This window comes from Oryctolagus cuniculus, chromosome 3 (assembly GCF_964237555.1).
Source record: "Oryctolagus cuniculus chromosome 3, mOryCun1.1, whole genome shotgun sequence".
Taxonomy (NCBI): domain Eukaryota; kingdom Metazoa; phylum Chordata; class Mammalia; order Lagomorpha; family Leporidae; genus Oryctolagus; species Oryctolagus cuniculus.
Window position 1 is genome coordinate 38,064,601 of NC_091434.1, and position 14,157 is coordinate 38,078,757.

At 51.7% G+C, this 14,157-nt stretch overlaps 1 protein-coding gene across 6 annotated transcripts in view; it reads right to left on the bottom strand.

The window, feature by feature from the left end:
• Window positions 1–14,157, bottom strand: part of CDK15 (cyclin dependent kinase 15) — a 105,638-nt gene that overhangs the window by 8,871 nt on the left and 82,610 nt on the right. For all 6 annotated transcript variants that reach the window (XM_051849286.2, XM_070070379.1, XM_051849288.2 and 3 more), the window contains exons 11-12: window positions 13,674–13,722; window positions 7,781–7,920 (exon numbers count right to left, since the gene is read on the bottom strand). In XM_051849286.2, the coding sequence (XP_051705246.2) occupies window positions 7,781–7,920; window positions 13,674–13,722 (189 nt within the window). The remainder of the gene's footprint in view (window positions 1–7,780; window positions 7,921–13,673; window positions 13,723–14,157) is intronic.

A 14,157-nucleotide genomic window follows, 5' to 3' on the forward strand; every position in this document is an offset into this window, starting at 1 on the left:
TGCATTTATAGGAACCCTTGCATCCAGTGAGCTAAAAGCTTTATAAAATAAACATCTGTTCAATCTGGGCTAAAGGAAACTAGTGTTAACCCATTGTGCAGATGGGGAAAGTAAGGCTTATGAAGGCCAAATTGCACATTACATTGAGAAAAAAAAGGAAGAAAACACAGATTCTTTAACTGTCAATCCAGAGATCAGACTCCCTGTTCCATCTTGTTTTAACTCACTCTTAGAAGATGAAGATAATCTAATTCCAATTTTAACAAAAACTTAGAAAAAGGAAAAATGGGGCCTACAATCTCCCTAAATTAGAAGAGCATTCACTTTTTCTACACTACCTTTCAGGATTGTTCACAGGCATAATTTTCATAGGTATGCTATAATACGCCATTTTGTATTTGAGTTTCTTTTAGCTTATGTCATAGCACAAAACACCTAGCCCTCCTGTTAATTATCATTTATAAGAATATTTATTTACTTGAAAGGAGAGAGATGGAGAGAGATCTGGAATCTACTGGTTCATTCCCTCAATGTCCATAACAAGCAGGCTGGGCCAGGTGGGAACTCTACTGGCGTCTCCCACATGGCTGGCAGGGACTCAACGCCTTGTGCCTTCACTTGCTGCCTCCCACACACATTACAGGAAAATGGAGTTAGGAACTCTGCTGAGACTCTAATCCAGGCTCACTGATACGGGATGAGGGCCTGCCAAGCAGCACCTTAACCGCAGCACCAAACTCTCGCCCTGTTGTTTGAAATGGGAAATGACCCTGTATACTCAACAGTCAATATGCCAATATTTGCCCAATTTTTTTTCCTGGTGTTTAAATTATTTCTTTTATTTTATAATTTTTAAAAACATTATAGGCCTTACTGAAATAAACACTTTTATTAATCTAGATTTTAGGAGATTTTCCCTCCCTATTCAATTGTGTCTCCGGATAACTTCTAGAACTAAAAATAATGGGTTGAAGGGTGTGACCATTTTTATGGCTCCTGAATCGTGTGCCATAAGGATTTTGCAAAGGTTGCCCCAATTTATGCCAGCATCATCGGAGAATCACTTTACCACTTGTCACTAGCACTGCGAGTCAGCAGGCTAAATGAACAAACAACAGATCTAACAGTCATTTGTGTTTACCGAATGCCTAGTAAAGCCATTTATCCATGTGCTGTGTGCTCTTTTTGCTTCCTCTTGTGTAAGTTGATATGTTATGTCTTTGCCTCATTTTCCATTGTTATTGGTGTTTTTCTTATACCAGTGTATGAGTTATAGAGTAAATCAAAAACAATAGCTGCCATTGGTTAAGAAATCTTAAAACTCAAGAGTGGCTGTGTAAGTTCTTATAGAAAAAAAAAAAGAACAGAGACTAAGACGGGAGTGAGGAAGGGGCCAGTGATTTTGAGGTGTTACACATGTCACCCGGAAACATGAGGGCTCTTGCCTGGAAGGTTTTAAAATAGATGGAGAGCTAGCAAGTTCCTATGCAGAGGGACGAGGGCTTGGCCGTACCCCTGGTGGGCTGTGGGACTTCGAGCGTTCTCTCTCATTCTGTTTCGGAACCTGTAATGTGGGGATGATAATCGCCACTTCACCCATTGGCACGTACAGTGATGGGCAATTTGTGCCAGGTGCCTGGATGCCCAACAGAAGGCAGCTGCTACTGCTCTCCTGTGGGTGGCAGGGACTCATTTACGCGATGAAGGTCCACAGCAGGGTGCCTCAGAGTCCTTCCTGCTCCAAGGCCCTCTGACTCTTTCTTGAAAGATGGACATTCATTTGGAGACTCTTACAGCCCAGAGTGCTAACACACTCAACCCACTTAAGGGCTGTGTCAGGACGAGGGAGTCAGTCTGAGGATCTACGACTCTTACAAGTGGCGTAGAATCAACAGATCTGACTCAGAACGCCCTTCCCTCTTCCCACGTTCCCCAAACCCTGACACTGCAAGTAGAATGGATAATAAAAGGAACACACAGACCAGGTTTGCAATCCTACAGAAGCATGCAAAATGCTAAACTAAGCTTATGAATACATGGTAAAGAATGCTTAAACTGGGAGTCCCAGCTGCTCCACTTCCCATCCAGCTCCCTGCTAATGCACCTGGGAAAGCAGCGGAAGATGACCCAAGTGCTTGGGCCCCTGCACCTATGTGGGAGACCTGGAAGAAGCTCCTGGCTCCTGGCTTCAGCCAGGCCCAGCCCTGGCTGTTGCAGCCATTTGGGGCGTGAACCAGCGGATGGAAGACCTCTCTCTCTGCTTCTCCTTCTCTCTCTCTATAACTCTGCCTGTCAAATAAACAAATGAATCTTTTTTTCTTTAAAGTCTACATTGTTGGAAGAACACAGATGGAGTAACAACTCTGATGGTGTATGAGTTAAGATTGTGCCACTGTTACTGAAAAGACGACAACCTCAGAAGGAGGTTGGGCAGTTGTAAGAGGAACATGACATTGAGGCCCTTCCCCCTCAACCATCTGACCCTCCTCTCTCAGGACCCACTCACAAATCACCCTGCAGCCCCACAGCGGGAGCTATCCTTACCTCCTCAGGACACTCACTCAGCCTTAAGCGGGATTACATGGTCCGAAGCTGTTGCTATCATTGTCTCATTTCCTTAAGGACGGGAAGCTCTTTGAGGGCAGGGTCCATGACTAATTAGCTTTTGTGCTGTCAATTTCACACCTAATAGACCCTCAGGAAACCTTCAATGAATAAGCAGGGGACAATGAATGTCCCCCACTGGAGTTACAGATGAGCAAAAAAAAAAAAAGGGGGGGGATCCCGAACAGAACAGGGCAGCAAAATGACTAAAAGTGGGAGATACAGAATCTGTTATTTGGAAACAAAGAATTTAAAGGCATTGGGATGGAAGTGACTGGTGGGAAGAGAGATTGCTGGCATCTTCAGATACCTTAGAGGGGGAATACTAAAACAAGGCCTGAAGATATTTTATCAGGCTGAAACTAAGTTTCACTCAGATCAGAATGGGGTGATAGGAGGGAGGCCTGTGGAGAACTTGGGATAGGATCGAGGGCATTGCAATGAGCCCCTTGCCTTTTGTCCCTATGGGTATAGAAGTGCACGGTGGCGATACGACCTGTGGCACATGATTTTTGCAAAATTACTCGTGAAACAATTGCAAGCTTTTAAGTTTTAAGGTTTTTCTTCCCCCCTGCTCCTAAGATGCCGAAACCTGTTTGAAAGGAGAAGGGGGATTTAGTCCAGGAAGCAAGGGTAGAGACTCAAGCCTGGGATTTGGATAGCAAAATGGGACCAACCCAGGGAGAGAGAGACAGCCTTTGATGTCTTGACGATCAAGTACCATGGCTTAAGGACCAGACTCTTAAATCACGTGGCATTTACTGCCCCAGATAAAAAAATACTTTTCTGGATCAGTGTCTGAAGCTCAAAATGGCTGCGTTCCAAAATCTGTCTTAACTTTCCAAGGGTAACATTTGGAAGGCTTCCGGTGAGCACAGAGCGGAGCCAGTTTCCAGAAGGGGCAGCTTAATGATTTTCTACTCTCCCTGGCCACCGCCCCCACCCCCATCATTAAACAGTGTTCCTTTCCCAGAGCCCAAGTTCATGCTGAGGGCAAAGGGAACTAAATGAAGAGGCTGGACCTGCAGCTAAGATTACAGAGTTGCCAAGGGCCTAATTTTAGGTCGTGGCTGCCCCAGCTGCCGTCCGGCCCCGCTGGCTCAGCCACGAGGACCGCGAGTGTGCCTGAAACCTGGTGCCTGGGTGAGAAGCGCGCCTCCCTGGCCATCTGCGAAAGCAATTAGCTGGCTGGCGGGAGTGTTTTGAGAGGGACTCCCAATAATTTCTCCTCCAACCAATGTTTCTTCAGGTGTGCAAGAGTCAATAAGGGAGAATGTCAGGACTTGGCGGAAGTTCCCATGTGCTGGCCATGCTCATATTCAGGCTTTTCCTCGGAGCCTGGAATTCCTATGTGTGTGTGTGTGTGTGTGTGTGTTTTTTTTTCATGGCTGATAACCCTCCGGGGAATTTGCCCTGGCTCTAGACTGACTGCCACCACCTAGGGGAAGCATGGTTGTGGATTTCACAGCTTGATGAAAATGGATGTGCGTGGATGCGGGCAACGGCTTCATTTGGGGGGCATTTCTAAACCACGCTTTCAGCGGGATTTTAGGCTGCCCTTCCTCTCTCCACAGATTTCCCAGTCACAGGTTTCATGCTCTAATTGTCTTCTTCAGAGGGCAGACAATAAGAGCTGGCATCTTCCAGATCAAAGGGGAAATGGAATATATTTTAAAGTGACAACTCTGTTATCCTGCAGCCAGAATAATAAAATGATGTAAATATAAGCCCCTAAATGATTTCGTACTGAAATGCGACCAGGGTGCAAAAATCTCCCCCATGGCTATGATGGGGGAAACGGGGAAACTCTCCTTACGAATCACCCGCAAGAACGTGTCTTATTTTTTTGTACAATTCTCACCCCCAGGGCAGCCCACCGCAGGGATGGGGATCTGTGTCTCTGCAGCCGGGAACTGGGATCCTGGCACGTGCTCTCTGTATGCACAGGAGACTCCCAAGATGTTGCTCATTGAGTAGGGGCCAGGATGGTGGCACAGCGGGTTAAGCCACCACCTGCAACACACCCATCCCATTCCAGTCCTGGCGGCTCCACTTCCGATCCAGCTCCCTGCTAATGTGCCTGGGAAAGCAGCAGCAGCAGCAGCAACAGATGACCTAAGTGCTTGGGCCCTGCCACTCTCACAGGAGACCTGGCTTTGGCTTGGCCTGGTCCTGGCTGTTGCAGTCATCTGGGGAGTGAACCAGTGGATGGAAGATGTATGTGTGTGTGTGTGTGTGTGTGTGTCCCTCTTTCTGAAACTCTTTCAAATAAATAAAACAAATCTAAAATAAAAAAAAAAAAAAAGAAAAATGCTCACTGCAGCTAGCATTGTTGATAAAGCTGCTGCCATGATGCTGGCATCCCAGGTAGGCACCAGTTTGAGTCCTGGTTGCTCTGCTTCCCTGCCCATGTGTCTAAGAAAGGATGGTCCAAGTGCTTGGGCCCCTGCACACGTGGGAGACCAGGAGGAGGCTCCTGGCTCCTGGCTTTGACTTCGTCCAGCCCCAGCAGATGGGAATATCTTTCTCTCTCTAATTCTGCCATTCAAATAATGCCTCCCTGAGTACAGCATGGGCCCTTGGTGAGGACCGCTGTCATGAAGGTGTACAAACTGGCCCTAGCAGCTTCTCTCTCTCTTCCCCTAATTTTCTTTCCAATTTTGCTGGTAGCTTTGCTTTTCCTATCTGCTCATCCATGTCCTATGAACCTGTCCCTATCTGCATTTCTACACCCCACCACCACACACATGCACACACGTGTGTGTGTGTACACACGCTAACACGCAGCCACACACACACACACACATACACACACGCACACAAACATCTCATCCGCCGCCCGCCCGCCCCTGTCTCTTGGCACCGGCCCTTTCATCTTCTCCCTCAGGGATTCGAGATGTCGCTGCAGGAAGTGCTTGTCCGCCGAGGCAGCAGCAGCAGAGCCCTGTGGCTTTGACAAACCTCATTTAATTGGGAGGAAGCCAGGAGAATTTGAAAGAACTGAAACATCCACGAAACTCCTTTTATCAGGCATAATTTAAACTCTGCATGGAAAAACCCCTATATGTATAAAGAAAAGTCAACTCCCCCCCTGCTGTGAGCACTCCTCAGCTCCCCCCCAGCGCAGGCAGGCTCCTGTAAGATTCCATCTTTTCATTTTTCTAAAAGTGTCAAAGTAGATTTGGGCTCTGTGGCTGCGTGAACAGAGAAGGAATACAGATGGTTCTCGCTCTCACGCGCGCGTGCATACACAGAGACACACACACACAGGTACACACACACACAAGCCCATCCACACACATACACGCACACACCCAACCAGGCCCCCTCTGTTGGTGGCTTTGCTTCCCACCCGTTTCTCAGCACACATCAGTTTGGACAGTGATTTTCTTCCTAATTACCCTTTGTCAGGCAAAGCTGGGGCCCCGGGGAAAGTTGGAGGCTCTGTAGCAGCTCTCAGGTTGCGGAATAATAGAGCCTGGAGGAGGGCTGATGGGAGAAGTTTCTTTAAGTGGAAAGAAGGATGTGTGTGTGTGTGTGTGTGCGTGCGCACGCGCGCACGTGGATACCCAAGCGTGGACACTTGTATGAAGTGGTAAAAGAAGTCCCGAGCCAGAGAGAAGAAAGCGGACAGCCTCAGCAACTCAGAGAGAGGGCAGTGGGACTGGAGGGGAGGGGAGGGGGCGCTGGGGCTGCCGTGCGGGCAGAGGCTCACCACGCGGCCTGCTGAGCCGTGTGTTCCAGCCCCACGCCACGCTCTGCCCCTCTCTCCTTGCAGAGCGCGTTTCAGAGTCACCTGCAGCCTAATCCATCTCGCTGGCACGACTCTAGCCCCTGCACACGGGCGCGCTGGACACGTGCCGCCCACCCCACTCGGATGCGGGCTGCTTAGATATGATTTGTGCGAATGTGTGCACACGGGTGCCCTGTCGCCTCTCCCTCGGCCTCTTCCCCGCCCACTTCATGAGATCCTTGAGGCCAAGGCCAAGGCTCTTGTTTTCCTCAACTTTTTATAGCACTTCATGTGTTCTTGACACTTAATGGCAACTTAATAAATTCTAATGACTGGCTCTTCATAGCGGGTTAAGTAAGACATTAACCTCAGTTGTATGATTATGGTTATTTTTGGAGATCTTAAATGACTCACTCAAATAATAATAAAATACCTCCACGAGTCCCAGACTTGGAGCTTCGAACGCAGACAGGACAGCGATGTGGACAGAGCCCAGCTGCGCTGCAGGAGCCCTCAGTCTGCCTCCCTCTTCACCCAGCTGGCCCCCGGGCGCTCCCTCCCCGCTGCCTGGCCGCCTCCCATCTCAGCGCCCTCTCCCTCCTTCTCGCCTTCCTCTGCTCCGGCTTTAGGACTCCCTCAGACTGTTCTCAATGGACCGCTGGATGTTTTCAAAGAAACCCCAGCTACGGTGGCCCACGGCTCCCACGCCCGCTCCGGGTCAGCCACTGCCCACATCCTCCGCAGAATCCTTCCTGGCCGTGATCTCAGAAACGCGAGGAGAGCGCCCACCACGTGGTGGCCGCTCGGCAGACGGCAGATCCGGAGGGCGACCTCCAGCCCAGGCGGTGGCGCATCCCCGGGCAGGGGCAGGGTAACTTGGGTTTCCCCGTGGACGGCCAGCCTGGGAGGACGCTGCCCTGCCCCCAGCGCCCCACGCCGGCACTTCCTTCTGCAGCATCGTGTTACCCAGCAGGAAGGCCCAGCTCTCCTCTCGTGACATATCCATGTCGCCTATCAGCTTACTCTGGATGGAAAGAGAGAAGGGGCTTGTGAAAAGCTTTGGTTTGGCTTGCCCTGGCAGACGCTGGCTAAAGTAAACAGCTTGGAGGAGGCGACTTTGATCTGCTCCAGGCTCTCCATGGAAGTGGGGCTACGGGCAAAGTTTGCTGCCTTGCAAGAGGGTCCTGACCCCCTCCCTACCAGTGCTCTGGAGTTCTAGTTCTCATCTGAACCTCAGGCAAGAGGTTGTTGTCCCCCTCCGGGCGGGGAGAGGAGCGGAAATCATCTTCAACTTCATTTCTGGGGGCAGATTCTATGGATGTTCTGGTGTTGAGAAAGAGAAATCACTTAGGATGCCAAGACGTTACACATAGGTACAGGTAGACAGGTGCACGCCCAGATGTACACACACACACACACACACACACACCCCGCACCACTCACCATCAGGAAGCTGGTACAGCTGGGATGGCAGCGCACTGAAGTAATCGTGCCCAAGTGCTTCCTGGGCAGAGACGCGGGCTCTCGGAAAACCCTTCAGCATCTGGGAGGCCAGGTCTTCCGCTTCCGGAGCCCCGCCCAACCTGCAAAAGTGGCAAAGCAAAAGAGGGTTTCTCCAGCAGCCGCCCTTCCTCTCAGAAATCAAGGGGCAAACCCAGAAAGCAGAGGCTATGGCAGCTTAGAAGGATGTTTCAAGGCGCATTTTCTCGGGATGGCGCAAGTGGACAGCGGCGGGAAAAGGAGCCCCATACTGAACGTCTTCCCTGTCCCCCACCCTGGGACTAAAAGGAGGTGGGCAAAATCTCAGCATCCCCGCCCTCCACCCTATCTCTGGGCACCCTGCACACATCAAGGGCGCAGAACGATCAGTACAGACACAGCAATCTATACTCGCAGCAGCTCTGACCAGGGAAAAGCCAGGTGGACAGCTTGTCCCAGGCTGGGGACAGCACGTGGAGGATCCTGGAGGGGGGAGGCGAAGAGAGGCGGTTCTAGGGGATGACGCCTGGGGGGGGGGAGGGATGCTGAAGCTCAGCTCCCGACAATTGTTAGCCAACTGGCTTCCTCAGTGCAGAGGGGAGAGAGAGAGAGAGAGAGAGAGAGAGAGAGAGAGAGAGAGAGAATGAAGTACCCAAGTCCCGGGGGGACAAGTCCTCAGGGTGATCTGATGTTGAATGCACGACTCGGTGACTGACGCTGGCTCTGGGAGACGCCCAGCAAGGCTGTATCCCGGCAGCCCTCACTACACGATCCAGCCACAAAGCCAGGCCCTCCAAAGGTGGGGAGGGTGGTGGACACAATCAGGCCCGCGCTAGGATCGGGGTGAGCCCTCAGAGGTGGGGCCCTCGTGAATAGCATGAGCGCCTTTTCTGAAAGACGCTGGAGGGTGCCCTCTGGCCCCTCCCGCCATGTGAGGACAGCCCAAGATGGGGGCCATCTGTGCGGCAGACACAGCCAGCCCAGAGCCGGAGTCTGCTGCTGCACTCACGGATCGCTCCGTCACCCAGGACTTCTCAGTCTCCAGGCCTCCAGGCTTGCTGGTACATGGCCTGGCCCAGGCTAAGGTACTGTGTTACAGCAGTCAGAACCCACACAGCTCTGGGATGGAAGGAGGCAGTCAGGGAAGGCTTCCTTGAGGAAGTGGCATTTGAGCTGAAAGCTGAAGCTTTGGGGACAGGCGTTGCCTGCAGAAATCTGAGGTGCTCGGCAGGAAGAGGGGTGGTGGCGGGGAAGAGAATGCTCAGCAGAGAGAATGAAGGCTCCTCAGCTGGCCTGGGACTAAGAGGCAGGGAGGGGCAGGTGTGGGTGACACTGGGGAGGGTGAGGGGGCGGGGTAGCCTGCAGGCCCGCGGGTCTTCCTGTTCCCTATTTACTCAGCAAGTGTTTGAAAGTCTTGCCAATCATTTCAGGCCACCCCATGTGCACAGCCCGCAGAGAGGGTTACAAGTGCAAGCCGCAAGAGACAGGATGATGTGGATCCTGGAAAGCAACCACAGGCCTCATGTCTGCCATTCAGAATTAGGTTGCCCGGCCAGGAAACACCTCAGCAGATCCCCAGTCAAGCGCAAATAGATGGGCTGACTTAGCGTCAAATACCCCAACACAGAGCAGGGAAGAGCAGGTACGCTTTGCCTTCCAGGTGCCAGGGTGCAGGGATGCTGGGAGAGTTGCGATTTGCTTAAGATTTGCATGTGATTTGCATAAGAAACTTTCTGGTGCCTATTTCCCATGACATAAAACTGCTTGTGCAGACAGATAGCTACCTTGGCTTCCTAGCCAGGTCGGAGAAGAAATGTGTAAATCCCCAGCCCTCATAGATTGCCAGGTCAGTTAGGGGAGCGAGGGAGCTGGGTATAGGGCTGCTTATGAGCTGATGAAGGGCTGGCAGGTGTATCTTGCAGCCAGGGCTCCCGGTCCAGGTATTTGCAGGCCCAGGAAGCAGGGTGTGTGTGGGGGGGTGGGGAGTGGTTGGAGGGAGAAGGCTGGGAAAATCTCATGGGAAAAAAACCATAGCTGCTCCATCCACACTATTGGGCAGGAGGGTGGGGGAGGGGACGTGTGCCCAAACTGGAGCTCAAATCCACTTTGTGCAGCCTCACAGACTTTCTGGTTAACTAGGAATTTCTGGGCTTTGCGGGGAGTGGGGAGGAGGTGGTGGGGGGCAGCGTGGCTGTCGGCCATCGCCACCCCAATCATCTACGTCTTCTCTCAGGCCACTTGGCCGCTGTAACTGTGGCTTAGAACCACTCGCTGATGAGGATCGGGAGCCGCAACGTGACCTTGTTTTCCCTTAGTTCGTGCTTACGCAGGGGTCTGGGGAAGCTGATGGAGGTACTAGGGGCACCCCCTTCCTTGTAAGCCGTGCAAGTGAATTTGCCTCCCAGCACCTGTCCACAGAGGCCACGCGTTAACACCGCAAGCCTCGCGAGGTTCACTCCTGAGCTCGCCAGCAGTGTCTGGCGGTGAGGAGAGCCCTCCCACCCAAGCAGCGAGAGGGTGGGAAAGGCAGAGACTCCTGGGACGAACCTTTCTTTCTAGCTGCATTTCAAGGAGAGATACGAGTTCCATCGCCAACATAATACGTATGCCTTGCAGAACACTCGGAAAATTGTATCCCACACGCGGGGAGGACCCCCTTTGCTCAAAGACAATCACTATCATTTTGGGATTCACTTTTCTCTTTAGTCCGTTACTTTGATGCAGATTACTTTTTTTGTTGTTTCTTAGGAAAAAGGGATCAAGCTGTATGCTATCATAGCTTACATTTTCCACTCGACTGGATCATCTTCCTGCGACTCGGTAACTCTTAGGGTGCTGTCTTCATGACTGTATCACACTGGGATACTTGGGCCTTTTCTGAGCTGTCTCCTTGTTGCGGGGAGAGGAGTACTACTCGAATCACACGGTGCCAAATGCCCTCAAAGAGAACTCTTGGTGTACACGTGCCGCGATTTCTTCAGGATAGATTCTTAGAATTGAAAACCCCTCAGTTGAAGGGTTAACAGCGTGGTTCAAGAATTTGATTGACACTCTTCTCTAGAGAGTCATAGCCATCTCCATTTCTGCGAGTGGCCCAGCCCGTGTCCACTCCACTGCAGCCGGCCTGACCTGCCACAGGCCACGTGGCTTATAAAAGTCACTAGAAGGCTTAAAATTGGGCAGTGAGTCTAAAAGGTGTGTTGGGTGCTGGGACCTCTCTATGTAATTTTTAAAAATTCAGGATGAAAATACAAACAGTAAGGCTAAAAGGAAAATCAGGCTCTGTGACTGCACGAAACACAGTCTACCAACCCAACTCCCAACACATCTCAGATCTCAGGCGCTCAGGGGTCTGAGACAACCGTTTGAATTTCTTAACACAAGCCAGCTCTCCCACTCCCCGTGCTGCCACTGGTCTTTGTGGCGCAGAATGAGGCTGCCACCGTGAGCGAGACAGAGTTCTGATTTTTTTTTCCCCTAGAAAGAAGAAAAGGGCAGGGATAGAATGCATACTTTTCAATGCTCTCAGTTTAGGATGTGGCCGTAAAGTAGACGCCCACGAGAAGGCATCCCTCTGTATCTGCCCGTTCTGCAGCTGGGACTCAACCCACTGTGGATAGGAAATCAATCTTGAACAACAAAAAAATTGCATCTATACTGAAATGTACAGACTTTTTTTCTACAAGGAGCTTCGCATCTGTGCAGTTAGATACCCAGAGGCGGCTGCACATCCGGCCCCAGGAAGAAACGCCCTGGATAAGCTGTCCTACAGTTCGTCCATCTAAACCCTGAGTGTGTACTTATTGGGTCCACGGTGAAGAGGTCACCGTCACAGCTGTCTCGAGGCCCTGAGAACTGCTCCCGGGCCTGTGCACGGTTCCACTGCTGCTCTGTAGGAATCGGGGAGGAAAGCCAGGGACACCCCGGCTGCTCTCAGTCCCCCACACTTGTGGCTCATTCACTCAGAGACCCGAGGATCAGGCGAGGCCTGTCTCCGCTGCTAGCTTAGCTGGACAACCCTGAGGATGCTGGTGAACGACTCTGAGCCTTAGTTCTCTTTGGCACAGGCACATCATTTGGAAGGATTAAAGGTAAACATGTGGGGCTGGCGCTGTGGCGTGGTGGGTATAGCCGCCACCTGCAGTGCTAGCATCCCACATGGGTGCTGGTTCGAGACCCAGCCCCTCCACTTCCAATCCAGCTCTCTGCCGTGACCTGGGAAAGCAGTGGAAGATGCGCAAGTCTGTTTTATTTTTTTTAAAGGTAATCATTCTCTTATATGCAGCCATTTGCTGGGCACACAGTACACCTCCCACCTAATGCTAGTCCTTTCCACAGGGCTTAGCATTTTTAACCTAGGCTAGCACCGTCTAACATCATTTCCCGTGATAGAACTATTCCGATGTCTGCTCCATCCAATATGGTAGCCACGCTCACACATGGCTAAGGAGCCCTCAGAATGCGGCTAGTGCAACTGACCAACCGCATTTTAAATTGAACTTAAAATAATTTAAGTAGCCACCTGTGGCTCGCTCTAGACGTGACTCTTTGCTTTGAAGACTTGAACTGAGAGAAGCCAAAAGTGTGAACAAAGGCAAGTAGAAATTGCCAGGAGCAAGGGAATGGGTCGAGGTGATGAGTGTCATGGGGATATTCAGAGAGTTCAAGTCCCGCTCAGCTCTGGAAGGAAGGGCTGGGGGCAGAGCCACGGGACAGCAGCAACAGCAGCAGCAGCAGGTGTAACTGTGGTTTGCAGGTTTGGAGTTACCATTGATTTTGGAAGCCAAGAGCAAAAGGAAAGAAAGCCAGAGACGTGCTGAAGTCCAGATCTCTCCAGCTCAGCATCAGTGAGCCACGGCTGGCAAGCAGTTTGCCCATTGTGGCTGAAATGGTAAAGAGCTGTTCCCGGGCACCTGACTCCAAATAATGGCGAATTCCGGTTACCGGTTACCGCAGGTCCCTCTGGGTCAAAAGGCCTTTGGTTGTCCAGAGTTCCACGAGCCCCCACGTGCTTCACTGTGTGCGCCCTGGTGCTCACTGCACGACGTGGAAGCCTTTTAGAGCGCGTGAGCAGGGGGACAGGGGAGGCCACCGCCACCACACTTCCAGGCGAGGATGGCGGTCACGTGCTCAGCCGGGATCCGGGCGGGGGCAGCCCCTCCCCCCTCACCGTCCCCTCCCCACCTGCGAGAGTGTGTTTTGCTTTGACATTTGAGCTCGTTTCTCCTGTCTCTGATGTTTTCCCCACTGCCCTTTTTGCCTCCTCACTGAAGCAAAAAGAACAGAGCCTCGGCTAATTACTCTCAGATCAAATAATACTGGTTATTGTAATTGGTCACTGTCCGAAAACAGTGCCGCTCTTCTGGGCCCCGACGTTGCCTGGCACAGCTTAGTTAGCTAGCTATTCCCGGAATGTCTCTATTATCTGTTTTACTCTGCAAAAGAAAACTAGGGATTTGTTGAAAGCTGGTAATAAAAGTCTGCCCTGGTCTGAGCCGAGACTGGGTAGAGAGGGCCTGGGAAAGCATGACCTCCATGAATCAAGTCCCCCTCCAAGGGCCACTCAATGAGGTTATTTGGTTTCTCTGTGTCAGAGAAGAATAAACCCACTAGGTTTGCTCGCAGGCCAGTGCACCCTGGTTCTCAGGGCCTGGGCCGTGGCGGAGGGGCACACAGCAATTTTAATGACCAAACTCACTGCAAGTGAAATGGTTCCTAGGGAAAGACAGAACAGACTCACTCCCAGGGGTGCTGGCTTTGGCGGGGGCGTCTTCCCACTTCGAGGGGCTCAGGGGCTGCTGTGCAGGGAGATGACCCTCCAGCCTGCTTAAGGGTGACTTTCCAAAGCGATGCCCACCTGTCACAGACGTTCTGAAGGCTCTGAGGCTTCGGCAGGTGGAACCATTCTGGAAATGCACATGAAGAAACAAACATGCATTAGGCAGCACGTGGGCTAATGAATGCCTTCCAAGGCCACATCTCCCAAGTTCTGGCATCTGAATGGCGTGGGTTTAGGTAACCATTATGGGCTGAACTGTGTGCTCCCTCCCCCACCCCCACCCCCACCCCCACACCTTCCATAAACACTCATGTTGAAGCCCTAACTCCAAATACTTTGAAAGTGTCTATGGAAATGGGCTCATTGCAGACGGGATGGGTTAAGATGAAGTCGTGCGGGTGGCCCAGGTCGACTGGCCTCGTCCTGACAAGGGAAGAGGATGTGAACACACAGAGGTGGGAGCCATCTGCAAGCCAAGGAGAGATGCTGCCCGCAGCCCTCAGAAGATTCAATTCTGCACACGCCTCCATTTCAGCCCGCCCAGCTTCCAGAACTGCCAGGC